General features: G+C 35.9%; 1 protein-coding gene across 3 annotated transcripts in view; it reads left to right on the plus strand.

The window, feature by feature from the left end:
* Positions 1-15005, plus strand: part of CDK19 (cyclin dependent kinase 19) — a 120872-nt gene that overhangs the window by 90227 nt on the left and 15640 nt on the right. For all 3 annotated transcript variants that reach the window (XM_053938556.1, XM_053938555.1, XM_053938557.1), the window contains 3 exons: positions 11376-11519; positions 11782-11851; positions 13029-13101. In XM_053938556.1, coding sequence (XP_053794531.1) covers positions 11376-11519; positions 11782-11851; positions 13029-13101 — 287 coding nt within the window. The remainder of the gene's footprint in view (positions 1-11375; positions 11520-11781; positions 11852-13028; positions 13102-15005) is intronic.

The following is a 15005-nucleotide window of genomic DNA, read 5'->3' on the forward strand; positions in this document are numbered from 1 at the left end:
TTAATTTTAAATGTATTTTTGTATTCTACATGTAATACTCTTTTCCTTATCTTTGTTTCACATAAAATTTAATTATTAGCAGTGTATTCAAAATATCCTGGACACTGTCTACTATAGTGTCAAATTAGGTTTTATTCTTGTAATAAAGCCTTTAGGGGTGCATGCTTGCATGTAAATAATTCTCATACAAGATCAAAGACTGAAATTAGAATTTGACTTTTGACTTGTTCAGGATTTTTGTCTTTGATTTCTGGACCTGATCTTAGTTACATTTTAAGGGTTTACCTTTGATGGAAATTTGGAGTAAATACAATCTGTTTAGAAAGTGCTATATATTACACAAAACAATACATAAGTATATTTTATTATTTTAGGGGTGACTTTTCAGTGGTATTTGTCCTTTATTTAGTTTGTCTCTTCCTACTAATTTAATATTCTACTTTTAATTGATTTCCTTGCAGAACAGATAGTTGTTCATCCTCTATATAACATCATGTTTTAGAGAGATGTAGAAATCAGGAAAATACTGTTGCTGAAAAACAGAAATAGCTTTTGCCTTCTCCATGTTAAAAGGATAATAAAAAGCCCATGTTATGGTTTCATGGAGAGTAATATTTTATTTCCTGAATTGTGAATATTTGTAATGTAAGCCCTACTTGTTAATAGAAGTTTCACATGTAATACCTGTTACCATAGTTACAAGTAACTAACTTACCAGATGAATGCAAATTGGGAGAATGGTGTTGTAGAAACCAAAGTTCATTCTCTATTCCATTACTGCAATATGAATTTGTACTAAATTCACTATTGCCTGTGAAGGTTTCCTGCATTTTCAGCATCAAAATTCAAAAACAGAATGTTTCTCTGTGTTCATCAGGTCTTAATACTTTAGCAAAGATGTAAAACCTGCAAATAAAAGTAACTTGAACAAGCTTCAGGTGAAACCAAGTAGCTACAAAAATGTAAATTGCTTGCGATCATGGAAAGTTTAATAAAAATTACTGAACAACTAGAATGTCCAGTACCACAGAAAATGTCTTTATGCTCAAAATACTTAAGAAGCAAGGTTGAAGTAAGTGGCAAGTTAGAGTGCTCCTTTCATGTATGAGCAAAGACTTCTACAGTTTAATTTTAAGGAAACTAAAGGAAATTACTGTGGTAAAATGAAAGAAAAGTTAAGTTGACTTTGAGCTTGAAAGGAGACATTAATCAGAGTGTGTTTGTTTCACTCTGGGAACATCAGATTAGAAAAGAATGTTTTAGTAGGTAAAGCAAATAGTAAAAACTCTTTCATCATAGGTTTTTAAGAAAGCATGTGGCAGTCTCCAATATGATTCATTCTGAGGCATCATGTAGCATATCAAGGTAATAACATAATTATGACTTGTTTTTATCAAGCTGCAGCTTGTATAGTTATCGGTGCTATCAAACAAGCATGTTATCTTACCTCTCTTTACCACTTGCCTTAATTAAAGCAATAGCTTTATGTTTGATAAATGGCAGATGACTTATAGTATTTTAGATGGTTTGGATTTTATTCACAAGAGAATTCTTTAAAGTGATCATTCAGCCACCCATTAAGCAAGGCTAAAACACTGTCCTGAACCAAAAAAAGGATGGGCTTGTTTATAGTGAAAAAATAAATCTGGAAACCTGAGAAATCTCCATTTCTTAGGTACCTTTTTGCACTTGTCTAAATTATAGATCAGCAGAAATGTCAGAAATGGCTGTGTGGCAACTGCATTTAGCAGCCCAAATGAGACTTAGATGTAGAGAAACTGTAATTCAAAGCCTGGGTAGTACACTGTCACCTCATTCTATTTCCAGAGTAGCATGCAGTTATGGAAGCTGGAAATGTGTGAAAGGTATAAGCAGATATCAAAATGCCTTTGAAAGCAAATGACACAGGAAAATATGTGGTGTATCAGAAGGAATGAATTTTTAACAAATGCTGGGATCTGTCAGAGTTTCAACAATTCCATTTGACCTCATGCAGGAATAAAAAAGAGGGAAATATGTGGGATGTATTATGTAGGATTTAGGATGGAAATATGTGCATATGTGTTCCATATTGCCTATGCAGTGAGTCCCACACATTCCGAGTGCATCAGATGTCCCTACTGTGCATGCACAGATTGTTGGCATGCTGGCCAGCCTGTGGGGCCTCTGGAAATCTTGGACTGATGCCCAAAGCTCTTTTGGTCTCATCTTCTGGGAGGGTTGGAAGGAAAAAAAATAAGACCTATCTGGAAAATCTGGTAAACCAGAAATTACAGGTGGGTTCAGCCAGAAGATTGAAAACTCTTGAGGAAAAATGTAAGAGGAGGTTCCCACCTGTCGTCTGTGGAGCCGCAGGAGCAGGGAGACTGCTTTTAAGCCTCCGTGAGAAATAATTAAGAACAACAAATCCATAACCAGCATTTGATTGCTGCATAGGAATCCACATTCTTGTTTGTGAGAGGCTGTGATTTGAAGAAGGAGTTGTGGAAAAACTAGAAAAATAAACTAAATTAGAGAGCTTTGGAAAATATTCATTTATGCAAACTGAAAAGAAAATTTCAGGCTGCACCAAGAAAGGAGCCTTGTTCATGCCCTGGGAAATGTTATACTACATGAGGGGTAATTGGATTCAGATGATATTTTGTAGTAAACTTGTTTTGGCATGTGGTAAACTTTCTTAATTTTGATTATCAAAGTTGTTCTTATGTTTTTTCTGAGAGGCAAAATATTTTAATACCAAGGATTAATTGTTGCTCTCTTATCTAGTTATTGCAGGTACTAGATGATTTACTGTTGTTTTTTCTTCTTGCTCTCTAAAATAGCAAAATATGTCTAAAATACTATACAAGCTGCTTCTTTTATTAAAAAATAGAAAGCATTTTCTACTACAACAATCTAAGAAATGTAAAGTTATATAAAGGAATACTAGATCAAGTAATTAAAACTTTCTAAAGATATATTAGTATTTTGGGAAGCTTGGGATGCTGACAGCAACTCACGGAATATCGTCTACAGGATTGTTGCACACTTTAACATATTAACTGTTTTGTGCTCTAGTTCCTTCCTTCTTCTAACTCCTCTATTACTCTTGCTTCTCAAACATGTTAAGTCTGGAAATCAGCTGGTGGTCATTGTCAACTCTGAAGAGTCTGAGAGGTGTGTAGTAGTTTAATAGTCAGAAGGATGAGAACGGTGCTGTGGGTCTGACCTGTCCCTGCTGGTATAAAACCAATGGACATACTGTAATGTCAGGCAGACTAAGTTTCATTTCTTAGGACCGTAAGCTGGGTCTCAAAAGACTTGGCTTTAAATACTGATTCAGTCCTAAGGTAGTTGGCCACATTTAATTTATTCCATCCCAAGTGTTGTTTCATTATCTATAAAATGAGGACACTACTTAATGGTATTGTCCTGAAGATAAAGTCAGTTAAGGATAATAGGGAACTCCAGTACAAGTATGTTGTAAATTGTTTTTGTTAACTCAGTGAATGGATTATTTGTCTGAGAACCTGAGATGTCTCTTATCAATTAACTTGAGAAATTTACACATTCTGGTCATTAAAAACAAAAAGGAAAGAAAAGAAAAACAAAACCACTAAATCTTCAACACAACTACAATATGCTAATTGTCCTGATTTGGATTGCTTGGTAAATTAACCTGTAAACTTCCACATGTGGTCACAGACTACTTTTTCTTTTCTTATTACTCTCTCCCCTTGCAGCACTTACGAAGGGATGTACTGGATGCTTTTGCCATTTTGTTTAGTAATTTGACAGATTTGCTGCTGCATGGTTATTACTAAGACTTAACTGTATATGGCTTATTTTAGAGCAGGAAAAATAATATAAAAATACTCAGAAGGCAGAATATCCTCTATAGCAATACCTCTGAGATAAAAACCCACTTTTGAGCAAGAGGTGCCTTTAAAAATCTGCCTACACTTAATCCCATGTGCATCAAGAGTTGTTAATGATTTGTGGGCCAAAAAGCCTCTATACTGGTCATAATTTTAGTTTCATGTCTTTTTTCCTTCTAACTTTTCCCTCCAAGTATTAGCTTTGTGTTCTTCCAAACTGTTAATAACCATGAGCACTCACATGGACAAGCTTTTTCTTCCCTCGTATCTCACTGACTTTGCCCTTTACCAGGCAGATGAGCTTTGCAGCTGCATGTTGATTCTCTAATCTTCCTGAGCAACATATGCCATGAACTCAGTTAAAAAAACGATTTAAGATTTTTTTAAAAGAAAGATTACTTAGGGAAGTAAGACAGGAATTTTTCTCATGAAAGTTGGTTCCATAAACACATTACCCTCACTATACTGTGCAGTAATGAGTAGCTTTTAATGTGCACTTTTTGCTACCAAATCTGAAAAGTTGGCTCCTAAAAGTTGATTTTGGCTGAAAACCAAGTGCCTACTATCCTAACAAGATGCATACTTCTGGTGCAGAGGAGTTGTTTTAGCTGAGCCTTCAGTTTGATCATCAAGCATAATTACTTCAGCAATTATCAACTGAAACTTTCAACATTACAGCACTGATTGAGTAGAATGACTGGTTTTCAGGACAGGTGTGATTGCCTCATAAGTTGACTTCTTGTCAATAACTGTGATTGACAGCAGAATTACTCTTCACACCAGTTTGTTTCATGTATTATCCAATTGAGTTGCTTATAATTACGTCGGAATTATTGTCAGTGCCCTACTAGAAATAGTTGTAAGGCTGAAAACCTTAGTAACAGACATGTTAAGATATTGTAAAGTAAAACACTCTGTTTGGAAGGACAAAGAAGCTTCTCCAGTGGTACTGTCTGGGAGGCAAGGTTTCTTCATGTGCATTCCTCTCCGTTGACTGAAATAAAGTAGGCATCAAAAGCTTTGATAACTTCTAGAAAAAACTGTCATGGCTTGTGAATTGGAACAGTCCAAGAAAATATTCTTCACAGATGTTCCTTGTTATAACTCAATCTACCAGATAGCACAGGTTTTGCTCACCTTGTGTTGGCTCTGAAGGTTTTGACATGTTGGATCTATTAAAAAGTTGTAATAGTTAAAGACACAAGCCAAGTGAGAGCACACAACAGATAAAAAAAACTCACTGTTCCTCTTTAGTTAGTATGGAGTTAACCTGCAAAAAGTTCCACTGTCTACAAAATAAGCTGTCTTATTAAAATATTTTGCATTTAATTAGAAAAAAAAAGTATATTTTTCTTTCAAAGAATATGAACTGCTTTCTTATTTGCTACTGTCAGTAATTTTTTCCATATGATTTTATGAAATGCAGAGCTGTGCATATTTCCTGAAAAGTTTTGTAAATACTATTTTACCTAACAGTGTCTAATCTTGCCTGTTTTTAGTTCTGTCATCATTATAGGAGGAAATGGTAACAATTTCTGTATTAGACTTGCCTAATACTTTGCAGTATAAGAGAGATTCATGACCTTTGCAATCAGTTTTCATACTTCTTTACTTGCTACAGTTTGATATTTGGTAGCGAGAAGTAGCCCTGAAGCTACAAAGCTGCCTTTTGTCACCTGTTACATTCCTCAGACTTTTGAAGATTTGTCACTGAAAGGCCATTTTTCTTTTTTCCCTTGTTTCCACGAAGCTTGCCAGGGTACCTCTCGGACCCTTGGAGGTATAAGCATGGCTGTTGCTGAAACAAAAGTACCAGTATGTTTCTTACTAAGTCTTGGAGGTGATGGAGTTGTCATAATGTTCCTCTGCCATCTCCAACCATCTAAATATTTAGGATTAGGGAAGAAGCAAGACTGTCACACCCTTTCCATGCCAGAACTAAGTGCTTGTCCCACTGACTTAATTCATTGCCCTGAAATGACACCAGCTGAGGCTGTAGCAACCCCAGATTCTGGAAGAACTGAGAGGAGGAAGAAGATGGAACTGTCACTCTATTCTGCATTCATGCAACCATCACTCTATGCTCCTGAGGAAGTTAGCAGCTCTACAGCTAGCTAATATAGTAGATCATCTGGTTTATGCAGCAGTAGTCTTGGAGACACAAGTGAGGAGTTAAAGAATTGCTGATGACAATGTGGTATATAGGATTCATGGGTTGAGGGGGGAGAGGAGTCTTTGAGAAGACAGTCCTTGCAAAAGCAATATAATGTTGGTGAAGGTTTAGTTGCTGGAAAAAGTCAAATTCTTGTGCTCTGGGGTTACAATTGTTGGTAAGATATCAACCTTGATGATTCCTGTCTTCAGGAATCTGCACATTTTAAATACAAGGTTTCATATAGAACCGTAAACCTGGAATTTCCAAATTATTGGATGTGAAGTTCTGTAAATTAAGGATTAAGTTTCTTTTACAGGATTTTGCTGTTTGAAATAATATTTTTGCTGCATGAAAAGACTACTTAGGGCCTCTGAATTTGTTGCCACTCCCTGTATTAAATCTATTGTACCTGTGTTGTCAAGCTTAGCACAGTAATTTTAGTGTAATGTTGCAAGCTAGATAATGTATCTAATGCATAGCAGAAGTGTGAAGTCATATAATCCAGGATCTTCATTTAATCATATACTGAGGAGTAGAAATTTAAGTGGGAAAAGAAAGTATTTTGACAGCCTTGAATACCTCTGTTAAGAGAGAATTTTGAAAGCCTGGCCCATTAAAGCACTGCAGAAAATAACAATTGATTTAAGTAAACTCAGAATTTCTGTCAAGATTCTTTAAAATTTTTAGAGTTGTATTAATTAGAATTAATTATATTGTTAGTGCAAAAATGAGAATAAGGCAGCTTAGTTTAAAATGCTAGGATGAAGGCAAAGAGGTAAAAAGAAAAGTAAGAATGGTGCATTTCATGATAAATTCAAGTTAGTATGGTTGCAGTTAAAATTTTCAATTATCTTGACATTATATCATAGCACAGAAGATGATGCACTTTTGAAATAAAACATTGTTCTTAGATACATGGTTGGCTGGCTGTGAACATCCCTTGGATTAGTGGGAGGTGTTGTTTCTGTCTGCAGCACAGGCCTCTTTGTGGCTTTACAGTGTAAGTTATTCTTCAGTCAAGGTCTGTTGAGATGCTGTTTGTTAAAAATTGGTCAACATTTCCTAACATCAGAGTGAAAGCAAATTTCTGACCCTTAATCCACTGACACCATTTTTTGCTTCCCCTTGAAAAGCCTGTCACATGCTTTCTTTAAGGTAATTTTATTAAAGAATTCTATGAGACTAATAGATCATTTCTTCATTTCTTTTCTTGGATATAGTTAAGAATTATGATGTATTTAATCTTGGATTCTGTCTTGTGTTCAGTGAAAAGTTTTGCTTAATATGCATGGGAAAAGATGTTTCCTTTTATGAGTCAAGGCTATTGCTTAATAAATTGTCCTATTGTCTGAAGCGGTCATACTATTCTTAAAGAATATTTCCAAGATACTGGAACAAATACAGAAATGAGATTATTGTTCCACAGAAATGAAAGAATACACGAGCATTTGTCTGCTTAATCAGCCCTATCATTGAAACAGCATCCCTTTGTTCTTGCTTCTTGGCTACAGTACTAAAGTAGAGCAGGACATGCAGGATTTTCTCAGCTGACCTATAAAACTATTAGAGTCCCAGCTTTTAAAACTGGGACATAGACAGCCATACAAATATTTTAATAATCTGTGCACACAGGCATTTATATAGGAAGTCTGTTTACCAATCACAAGTGCCCATCCATAAAAGGCTGGGGTTTATTTCTTTTCATACAATTATATAGTACTTGAGAAGTGTTGTCATAGTGGAAGGATATTTCAGTGGAGAACACATTTGAATGGAACCTGAGGAAGTTGTGTGGGTAAGAGTCACTCCTACCCCTCTTTTCAGAGCCTGGGAGCAAATTTGGCTTGCACTGGGGTCCAGTGTAAACTTGGGGAAAGTGAGGACTCTGTAAGTCTTGGGGGTGGAAGAGAACATCAACAAAACAGCACAGCCCAACAGACAGTAAAAACCTTTCACCACGGATCAGTCCTGAAGCCTAATGACAGTAGAAGAGCCTGTAGGAAACAGAACCATCTTTACAGGAATGGTTGTGTTACTCTGTAAACTTATTAGCATCCTCCCAAGACATCAAGATGGGAAAGCATTTCCTCCCAAGATGTGAAAACATTTAGTACCCAGTTCAAATCTGTAGGACCTTTGTGTCCCAGTTTTCAGTGGTCGGGGACATAAAAAATGGATACCTTCAGGAGTTTAAGCTTTGGCTCAGGAGCAATGAGGCCACTCACTGTCTTGATCATTAGTAGAGGGGAGAGGAGAGAATTAATTGTTGGATAATTTTTGTCACTTATTTTGGTGCTTGCTTTTAAAAAAGGTTTTATTTTTAATTAAAATTTAAATAACATTATAAGAAGCTCCTTTAGTGAGGCAGATGATTCACATTAGAATAATAATACACTGTACTTGAAAAATACTACTTGTGTGTTTTAAGGTTTGCTCTGTCAGTGCCCACTACTGAGGAGTAGTAGATATTTACTTTGAATATATTTGAAGTAGATGTAATAATAATTAATTTTAAGAGTCATAAATGGAAAACCTTAAATGGTGCACTAGACAAGGACTCTTTTCCCATAGTTAGACCTAAAATTTGTATTTGGTTGACTACTGTGAACAGTGTAAGAGATAAATACCCATTAAGATTGCTTGTATCTATGAAGTGTTTAAACTTAGCAGAATTTAATGAAGCATTCCTGCTAGAAGAAGTGCCACACCTGGTACATTATTATTGCAAATTATGAATGTTTTTTAGAAGAAACAAACAAAAGGACTAACTAACCTTGGCAGAAAGTCATTAACTGTGAATGGTATCAAAATAAGCCAAAGATGTGTTCAAGATCAGGTTACATAAAAGGTTCATGAAAAGAAGACCCTGACCTCCATGAGCTACATGGCTGCAAGGCCTTTTCCATATATTTAATATTTTCTTACATAAATTAAAACTTCAGGTTTTCTGTGCAAAGTCTTTTGGGTTACTTTATATTAGTTCTTCAGAGATGAAGAATATCTGGCAAGAAACATAAAGGGTTGAACCCCAGCATGTGAACTTCTAGAGAATATAACAATTGATCAAAGTTAAAGTAGTCTCATGTTTGACTTGTCCAATAATGCCATCCCACAGAAAATTATAACACCATCTTGGGAGTTTCCAGTGTTTATGCAGATGTAACATCCAGTTGGTACAATGTTTGTCTTTCTGAATTCTCAGAGGGTTTAAAATGCACTCTCTGTATGCTGTATAGTGGCTCTTCTCTCACACAGTGCAGGTGATGAAGGAAAAAGAAGGAAATTTGAAGTTTGCTGTGTCACATCAGGGAGATTTCTCAGTTCCTCTTTGCTGTCAGGGAGAATACTAGATTACTAGATTTTACCCTGTTTTTTTCATTAAAAGGAAAAGGTCAGTCTGGATAGAACAGTTATAAATGTAATAATGAGGAGTGGCCTGGCCTCTCCCTCACAATGTGATGCACAGAGAGCAGTGTGGAAAGCCATGAAAACTAAGAGAGCTGCGACTCTTTTGGCCTCTAGATAAGCCATCTCCAAAAGGATTTGCTATCATATGAAAATGAGTGAATAGGTACTGTTAAATGAAGATTCCATTCTTCAATTAATAAGTAATTTCAATTCTGGAGTAGATAATTTATGCCTATTACCCAGGCAGCAATTGTGATTAATATGCTGCATTAGTTGCTTGAGTAGATAAAATCTCAACAGCTACAGATCTTGTTTTCATGCAGATAAGGCTAATAGGAAAATCAAAGGAAGATAAAACCTCGAGAATGTGATGTAATGCACAGAGCAAGTTACACCCTGTCAAAACTGTAAAGTCTGAAATGTTATCAGATTTTCCTGTAAGGGAGGTTGGAAGAAAGGGTTCTATATTGGGACACCTCAAGCTCCACACCTGTAACATGATGGAAATGGAGCTGACCAGTTTTGACAAATAGAATGTGATGGCTCATTTCTTTCTTTCCTACATAAGGGGAGCAGTGCTTTTTCTTAAGGACACCCTGTGTCTCATAGGCAGCAAACACCACCATTGACAGCAAGTGGGGTTTGGAGCAACAACCAAGAGACTTTTCTGGGTGTTTTCTTTACTCTGAATCCAATAAACTAAACTCTGGTTAAATAATTTTGTATCTCTTAGACTCATACATTAAAGTTAAATTTCTTTTTGTTTTATTCTATTAAATTAGAAAAAAATAAAGTTTTTCTAGAGTCATCCAATTTAACTTCAATTACTACACAAATCTCCACACTCTTGTATTCAGCAGACTATGCTTATTATTAATCTGATCTCAACACCTTTTCCAAAGTTGTATCCCAGACATATATTTATCAGTGTAGCAAATCCTTAAATAATTTTTGGTGGTTGTTTTTTTTTTTTTTTTTTTTTTTTTTTTTTTTTTGTTTGTTTGTTTTTTTTTGTTGTTTGTTTTTGTTTGGTTTTTTTTTTGTTTGGTTTTTTTTTTTTCAGCTGGTAACAAGCTTTTTCTCACTGGCAAATTCACATTAAGATGCATAGTAAACCTTTTGGGTCATACAGAATACAAAGATGGATGGTAATGAGCAGTAACTAGAACACATACATGTTATCTGAAAAACTATTCTCTTGTAAATTAATGTTTTGGTCCACAATAGATTTACTCTAAAAAAGCATATTAATGAGAATTTTATGAAATAGAAAGGTTTTTTTCCTTTCAGTATATAGAATCATTAAGGTAGAAAAAATGTCTAAGATCATCAAGTCCAACTGTCAAATATCATGCTGTTGTTTTCTTTATGTTCATGAGATGTAGATGACACAGTTAAAGTATTGCTGTGGGAGTCAGTTGTCAAGTAGAATTTTAATTTTTTCAAAGTTTGGTACTCAATCTTCTTACACTTGATTGAAATTAGAATCTTTTTTTCCCCTCATTTTAACTAGCTTGCACCATTTGGTTAAACATATGAGCTATTAATCTTCTCTTTAGTATTTATTTGGTTATCAATTATCTGTTTGGAATTGTTCTGAAATATGTGTTAGAAGTATTATTTAAACGTGTCTTTGTGAGGGATAATCTTTGGTCAACTGAATCCCCTTTAAGCTATGTTGTAAGCAAATATTGTGTAGGTTTCTGACATAACTGTGAGTATGATAAGTGCTGGACTGACACTGTACAAAAATTGGCTTTCGAGAGTTTAATTTTGGTTTATAGAAAACATATCTCCAGATTTTACCCTTTTTAATGTATTATGTTAATGCATTGTTTTTAAATGTGGAGCATTTCATCTTACTGTGGTTATACAGGTTGAGAAATTGTGTAGAAACAAAAACCAGAGCAGTTGAGTACAGCAAATTTTCATTAGTTATCCCCCTTCTTTTGTAGATATTTGGGCAATTGGCTGCATATTTGCCGAACTATTGACTTCAGAACCTATATTTCACTGTCGCCAGGAGGACATCAAAACAAGTAATCCTTTTCATCACGATCAGCTAGACCGCATTTTCAGTGTAATGGGATTCCCTGCAGGTAATTTATTTTCATTAAAGCAGCAGATATAACTCTAGTGAGTTGTTTGTTGGTTTTTTTCCTAAAGGAAACTATTAGTTGTTTGTATAGGTACGAAGAAACTCTCAATTTGATGGATTTGGAAATATTGGCAATTAAAGAACAATAGCACTGGCCAAGAAACAGGAAGTCAAACAACTCCTGTAGTTATTTCTTCCTGAGTATTACTTAACCTACATGTTCAGAATTGTAAATGCTTTTTCTTTTTTCCACACTACCAAAGATAAAGACTGGGAAGACATAAGAAAGATGCCAGAATATCCAACTCTTCAGAAAGATTTTAGAAGAACAACGTAAGTAATGATAATGTGACGACAGTTCATTGAGCATGGTGGAGGCAGAAATCAGCTCCTATGCTCTGACTTCCTGGGGAGAAGATTTTGAAGTATTTGGGTTCTAACACCGTGACAGCTGTCATGTTTGAGTTAACTGGTTTACATGAATGGTGTTCTCTCCCTCAGCTGCTTGTTAAGAACATCAACTGAGTGGCCTCCTCATTTCTCTAGAAGTGGTTGCTATAAGTGTAATTTAATCTATGGCAGGCACAGACAAATGAGCTTCCTTAACCCATTTCTATTACATATTCAAGATAATGTTGTTCATTTTGAGTGAGAAAGAATAGGAAAGCACTGCTATTTTTGACAAGTGGATATGTGGAGGCAGCAATGTATTGGACAGAAATTTCTATTGAAGGTAACATGTTCAATAGGTTGCGATTCAAAGCCTGTCCGGGATCTGAGAATTTTCCACTTTTACTGTTTCCTGGTGCTTTGGCTAAATTAGTCAAGTGCTGATAATAGATCAGAGCTGGTAAGGAGTCACATGGACTCCTTAAAGTAAAGGTAGAGGACATGGATTTGGGACTTTTGGATTCTGTTTCCAGCTCTGACATGGATTCATTACACTGGCTTTACACAAAATATGAAGCTTCTGTCTTTTAAAAATGGCTAAAGATAACCTCTGGAGCTATAAATTAAAGGCAAGGCACATGTCATAGGTATTTCGGGCCATTTTGAACTTGGGAGCTGTAAGGACTATATAGTTTTCTGGAGGCTGGGGAGACAGAATGGTAATCTAACTGCTTTGCCAAGTTCTAACCAGAAACAATAGTTTAAATGCTAAGCTGTGATGAACTGCTGAATGCTTTCTGTGGCAGAGTTGCTTTAGAAAAATAGAGTATAAACTTCAGGTTGTGTCTCTTTGTCATTGTCCTTATCAACAGCTTATCCATATACTATAAAAGTTGCATGTTTCATGGAGATAATATTTGCACAGTTGATAGCACTCCTATTGGTGAAAAGCACACTTTGTGTGCAACTGCTAGATAAATATCTGACATGCCTTCTGATAGCAGTTCTTTTAACAGTTTACTTCCTGAGGGCTGGGAGATGTTTCTGTGGTCTTGATAGAGTTCTATGTTTTTAATGCACTATTATTTCAGACATGTTTTTCTTTAACTGTATTTTTCAGATATGCCAATAGTAGCCTCATAAAATACATGGAGAAACACAAAGTCAAGCCTGACAGCAAAGTTTTTCTTTTGGTAGGTGCAACTTGAAAATTGCTGTGATGACAGGAATGAAATTGCATTTCTAAGGGTAATATCTGTGTCTGTTTTCCTATCTCATTCTAATGAACACCAATGTTAAAGAAAGCTATTTATCACTAACTAGCCATATTTGAAATGTGTTTTCTTCATACACAAATTGCTTAAACTGCTGGAATTGAAGATCTGAGAGTCTTCTCTGATTAAGATCTGCAAGACACTTGTATACACAGCCTTACCTTTAGGTTTGCTGTGCAAATAAGAGAGTGAGTATAATTTGTGTCTTGATTCTGTGTGGCTTCAGAGACCTAAAGAGCCCCTAAAAGCTAAAGAGTTTTGTAAAGAAGGGGAAGAGGAAAGGAAAAAATTATTTTCTGTAGTAATTTGGTTTTCCTTTTTCTTCCCTCTGACAGTAGTCCACCACTGCTCTGGGGATGATTCCAAACAAAATCCCTAAACATATATTTGCTGGTTGCCTAGTTCAGTCATCCATTGTAGACCAACACAGGGTTGCTCTATCTAATACAGCATAATTTCTGGATGTCTCTGTGATGACTTAGTGCTGTCTAAATTTAGGAATGAAGTTCAAAGTCACTTTGCTAATGCTGTGTACAGGGAGCTCTGCAATGAGGCTCTTAGTGCAGCTTGACTTTCAGTGGTCTGTTTTCAGTTACAAATTCAGCATAGCAGTCATCTCTCTATGTCCTGGCAAAGATTTGCTCTTTGACTCATTAGTTGCTGCTGGATGATGACACAAATAGCTGTGGAAATGGAAGAGGTTGGTTCCAAGTAGGTGGAAGGGAAGAATTTCCATAAGAAGAGTGAGACTTGAAGAAAAATTAATTAAAATTTCTTAAACTCAACTTACTGGGCACACATTGGAATCACCTGAAAAGACGACAATTGTAAGAAACATCATTAGTTAGCACATTAACTTCCATATTTTCCTACCACAAGTGGAATCCACCAGAAAACCTGCTTGCTGTCAGCTTATATTACTAATTCTCTAAGGCTGAACACTGAGTTGAGAATCATCTTGGGTGGGTTGGCTGCTTTTCCCAGGGGAAATATTAACCAGCTCTCTGAAGAGCAACAAAACTAAGCATACCTTGCCCTTCTTTCTGAACATTATGACAAAGACTTAGTTCTCTAAGTCTGGTAGTTTGTTAGATTTTTCTCACAGTTCAAGGAATGAATAAGGGTGGTTTAATAATCAGAGACAGAGGCTGATCTCAGGTAGGTCAGTCTCTGAAAACTCTGAATAAGAATGCCCAGGAGTATGGACTACCTTCCCGATATCTCATTGCTGTACACTGGAGGTACATGTATTGTGAAGCAAACTCTCTAAAACTCCTTGTTCATATCCAAGGTAGTTATTTTTATGAGATGACCTCCATCTTGCAGGGTGGCCTCTGAAGACATTTGCTTTCTCGCAGTCATTGATTGAGACTGTGCTAATGAGTACAGGAAGTGTGGTGCATGGGGAACAGATGGCTTCAAGTAGATCAGTGCAGGATAGCAAGTGACTCTTGACTAAGAGAATGATATTATGCCATTCTGCTGTTTGACATTGAATGATAATGTCTACATGAAGGGCAGAATGTTTTCCATTCAGGAAGAAGCATCTGTTCTTGCTGTCCTGGAAAAGTTACAAGCATAGTATTCATAGCTGTCATGTCAGGCCAGTGGAGCCTGAAAGCTTGAGACCTGCTGGGAAGTGTGAGATTTTGATGAAATCTAGTCTCATTGGTTTCCTATGTTGTCTTAGCAGCTGCTGCCCTAAAAACAAATTGTCTCCAGACACTTTTTTTTCATTCATTTTCCCAGAAGCTACAGATACTCAGAATTTCTCAAATAAGTTGGTTCACAGTAGCATCACCGATAGGCAGGTTATCTTGCTG

This window comes from Vidua chalybeata, chromosome 3 (genome assembly GCF_026979565.1).
Source record: "Vidua chalybeata isolate OUT-0048 chromosome 3, bVidCha1 merged haplotype, whole genome shotgun sequence".
Classification (NCBI taxonomy): domain Eukaryota; kingdom Metazoa; phylum Chordata; class Aves; order Passeriformes; family Viduidae; genus Vidua; species Vidua chalybeata.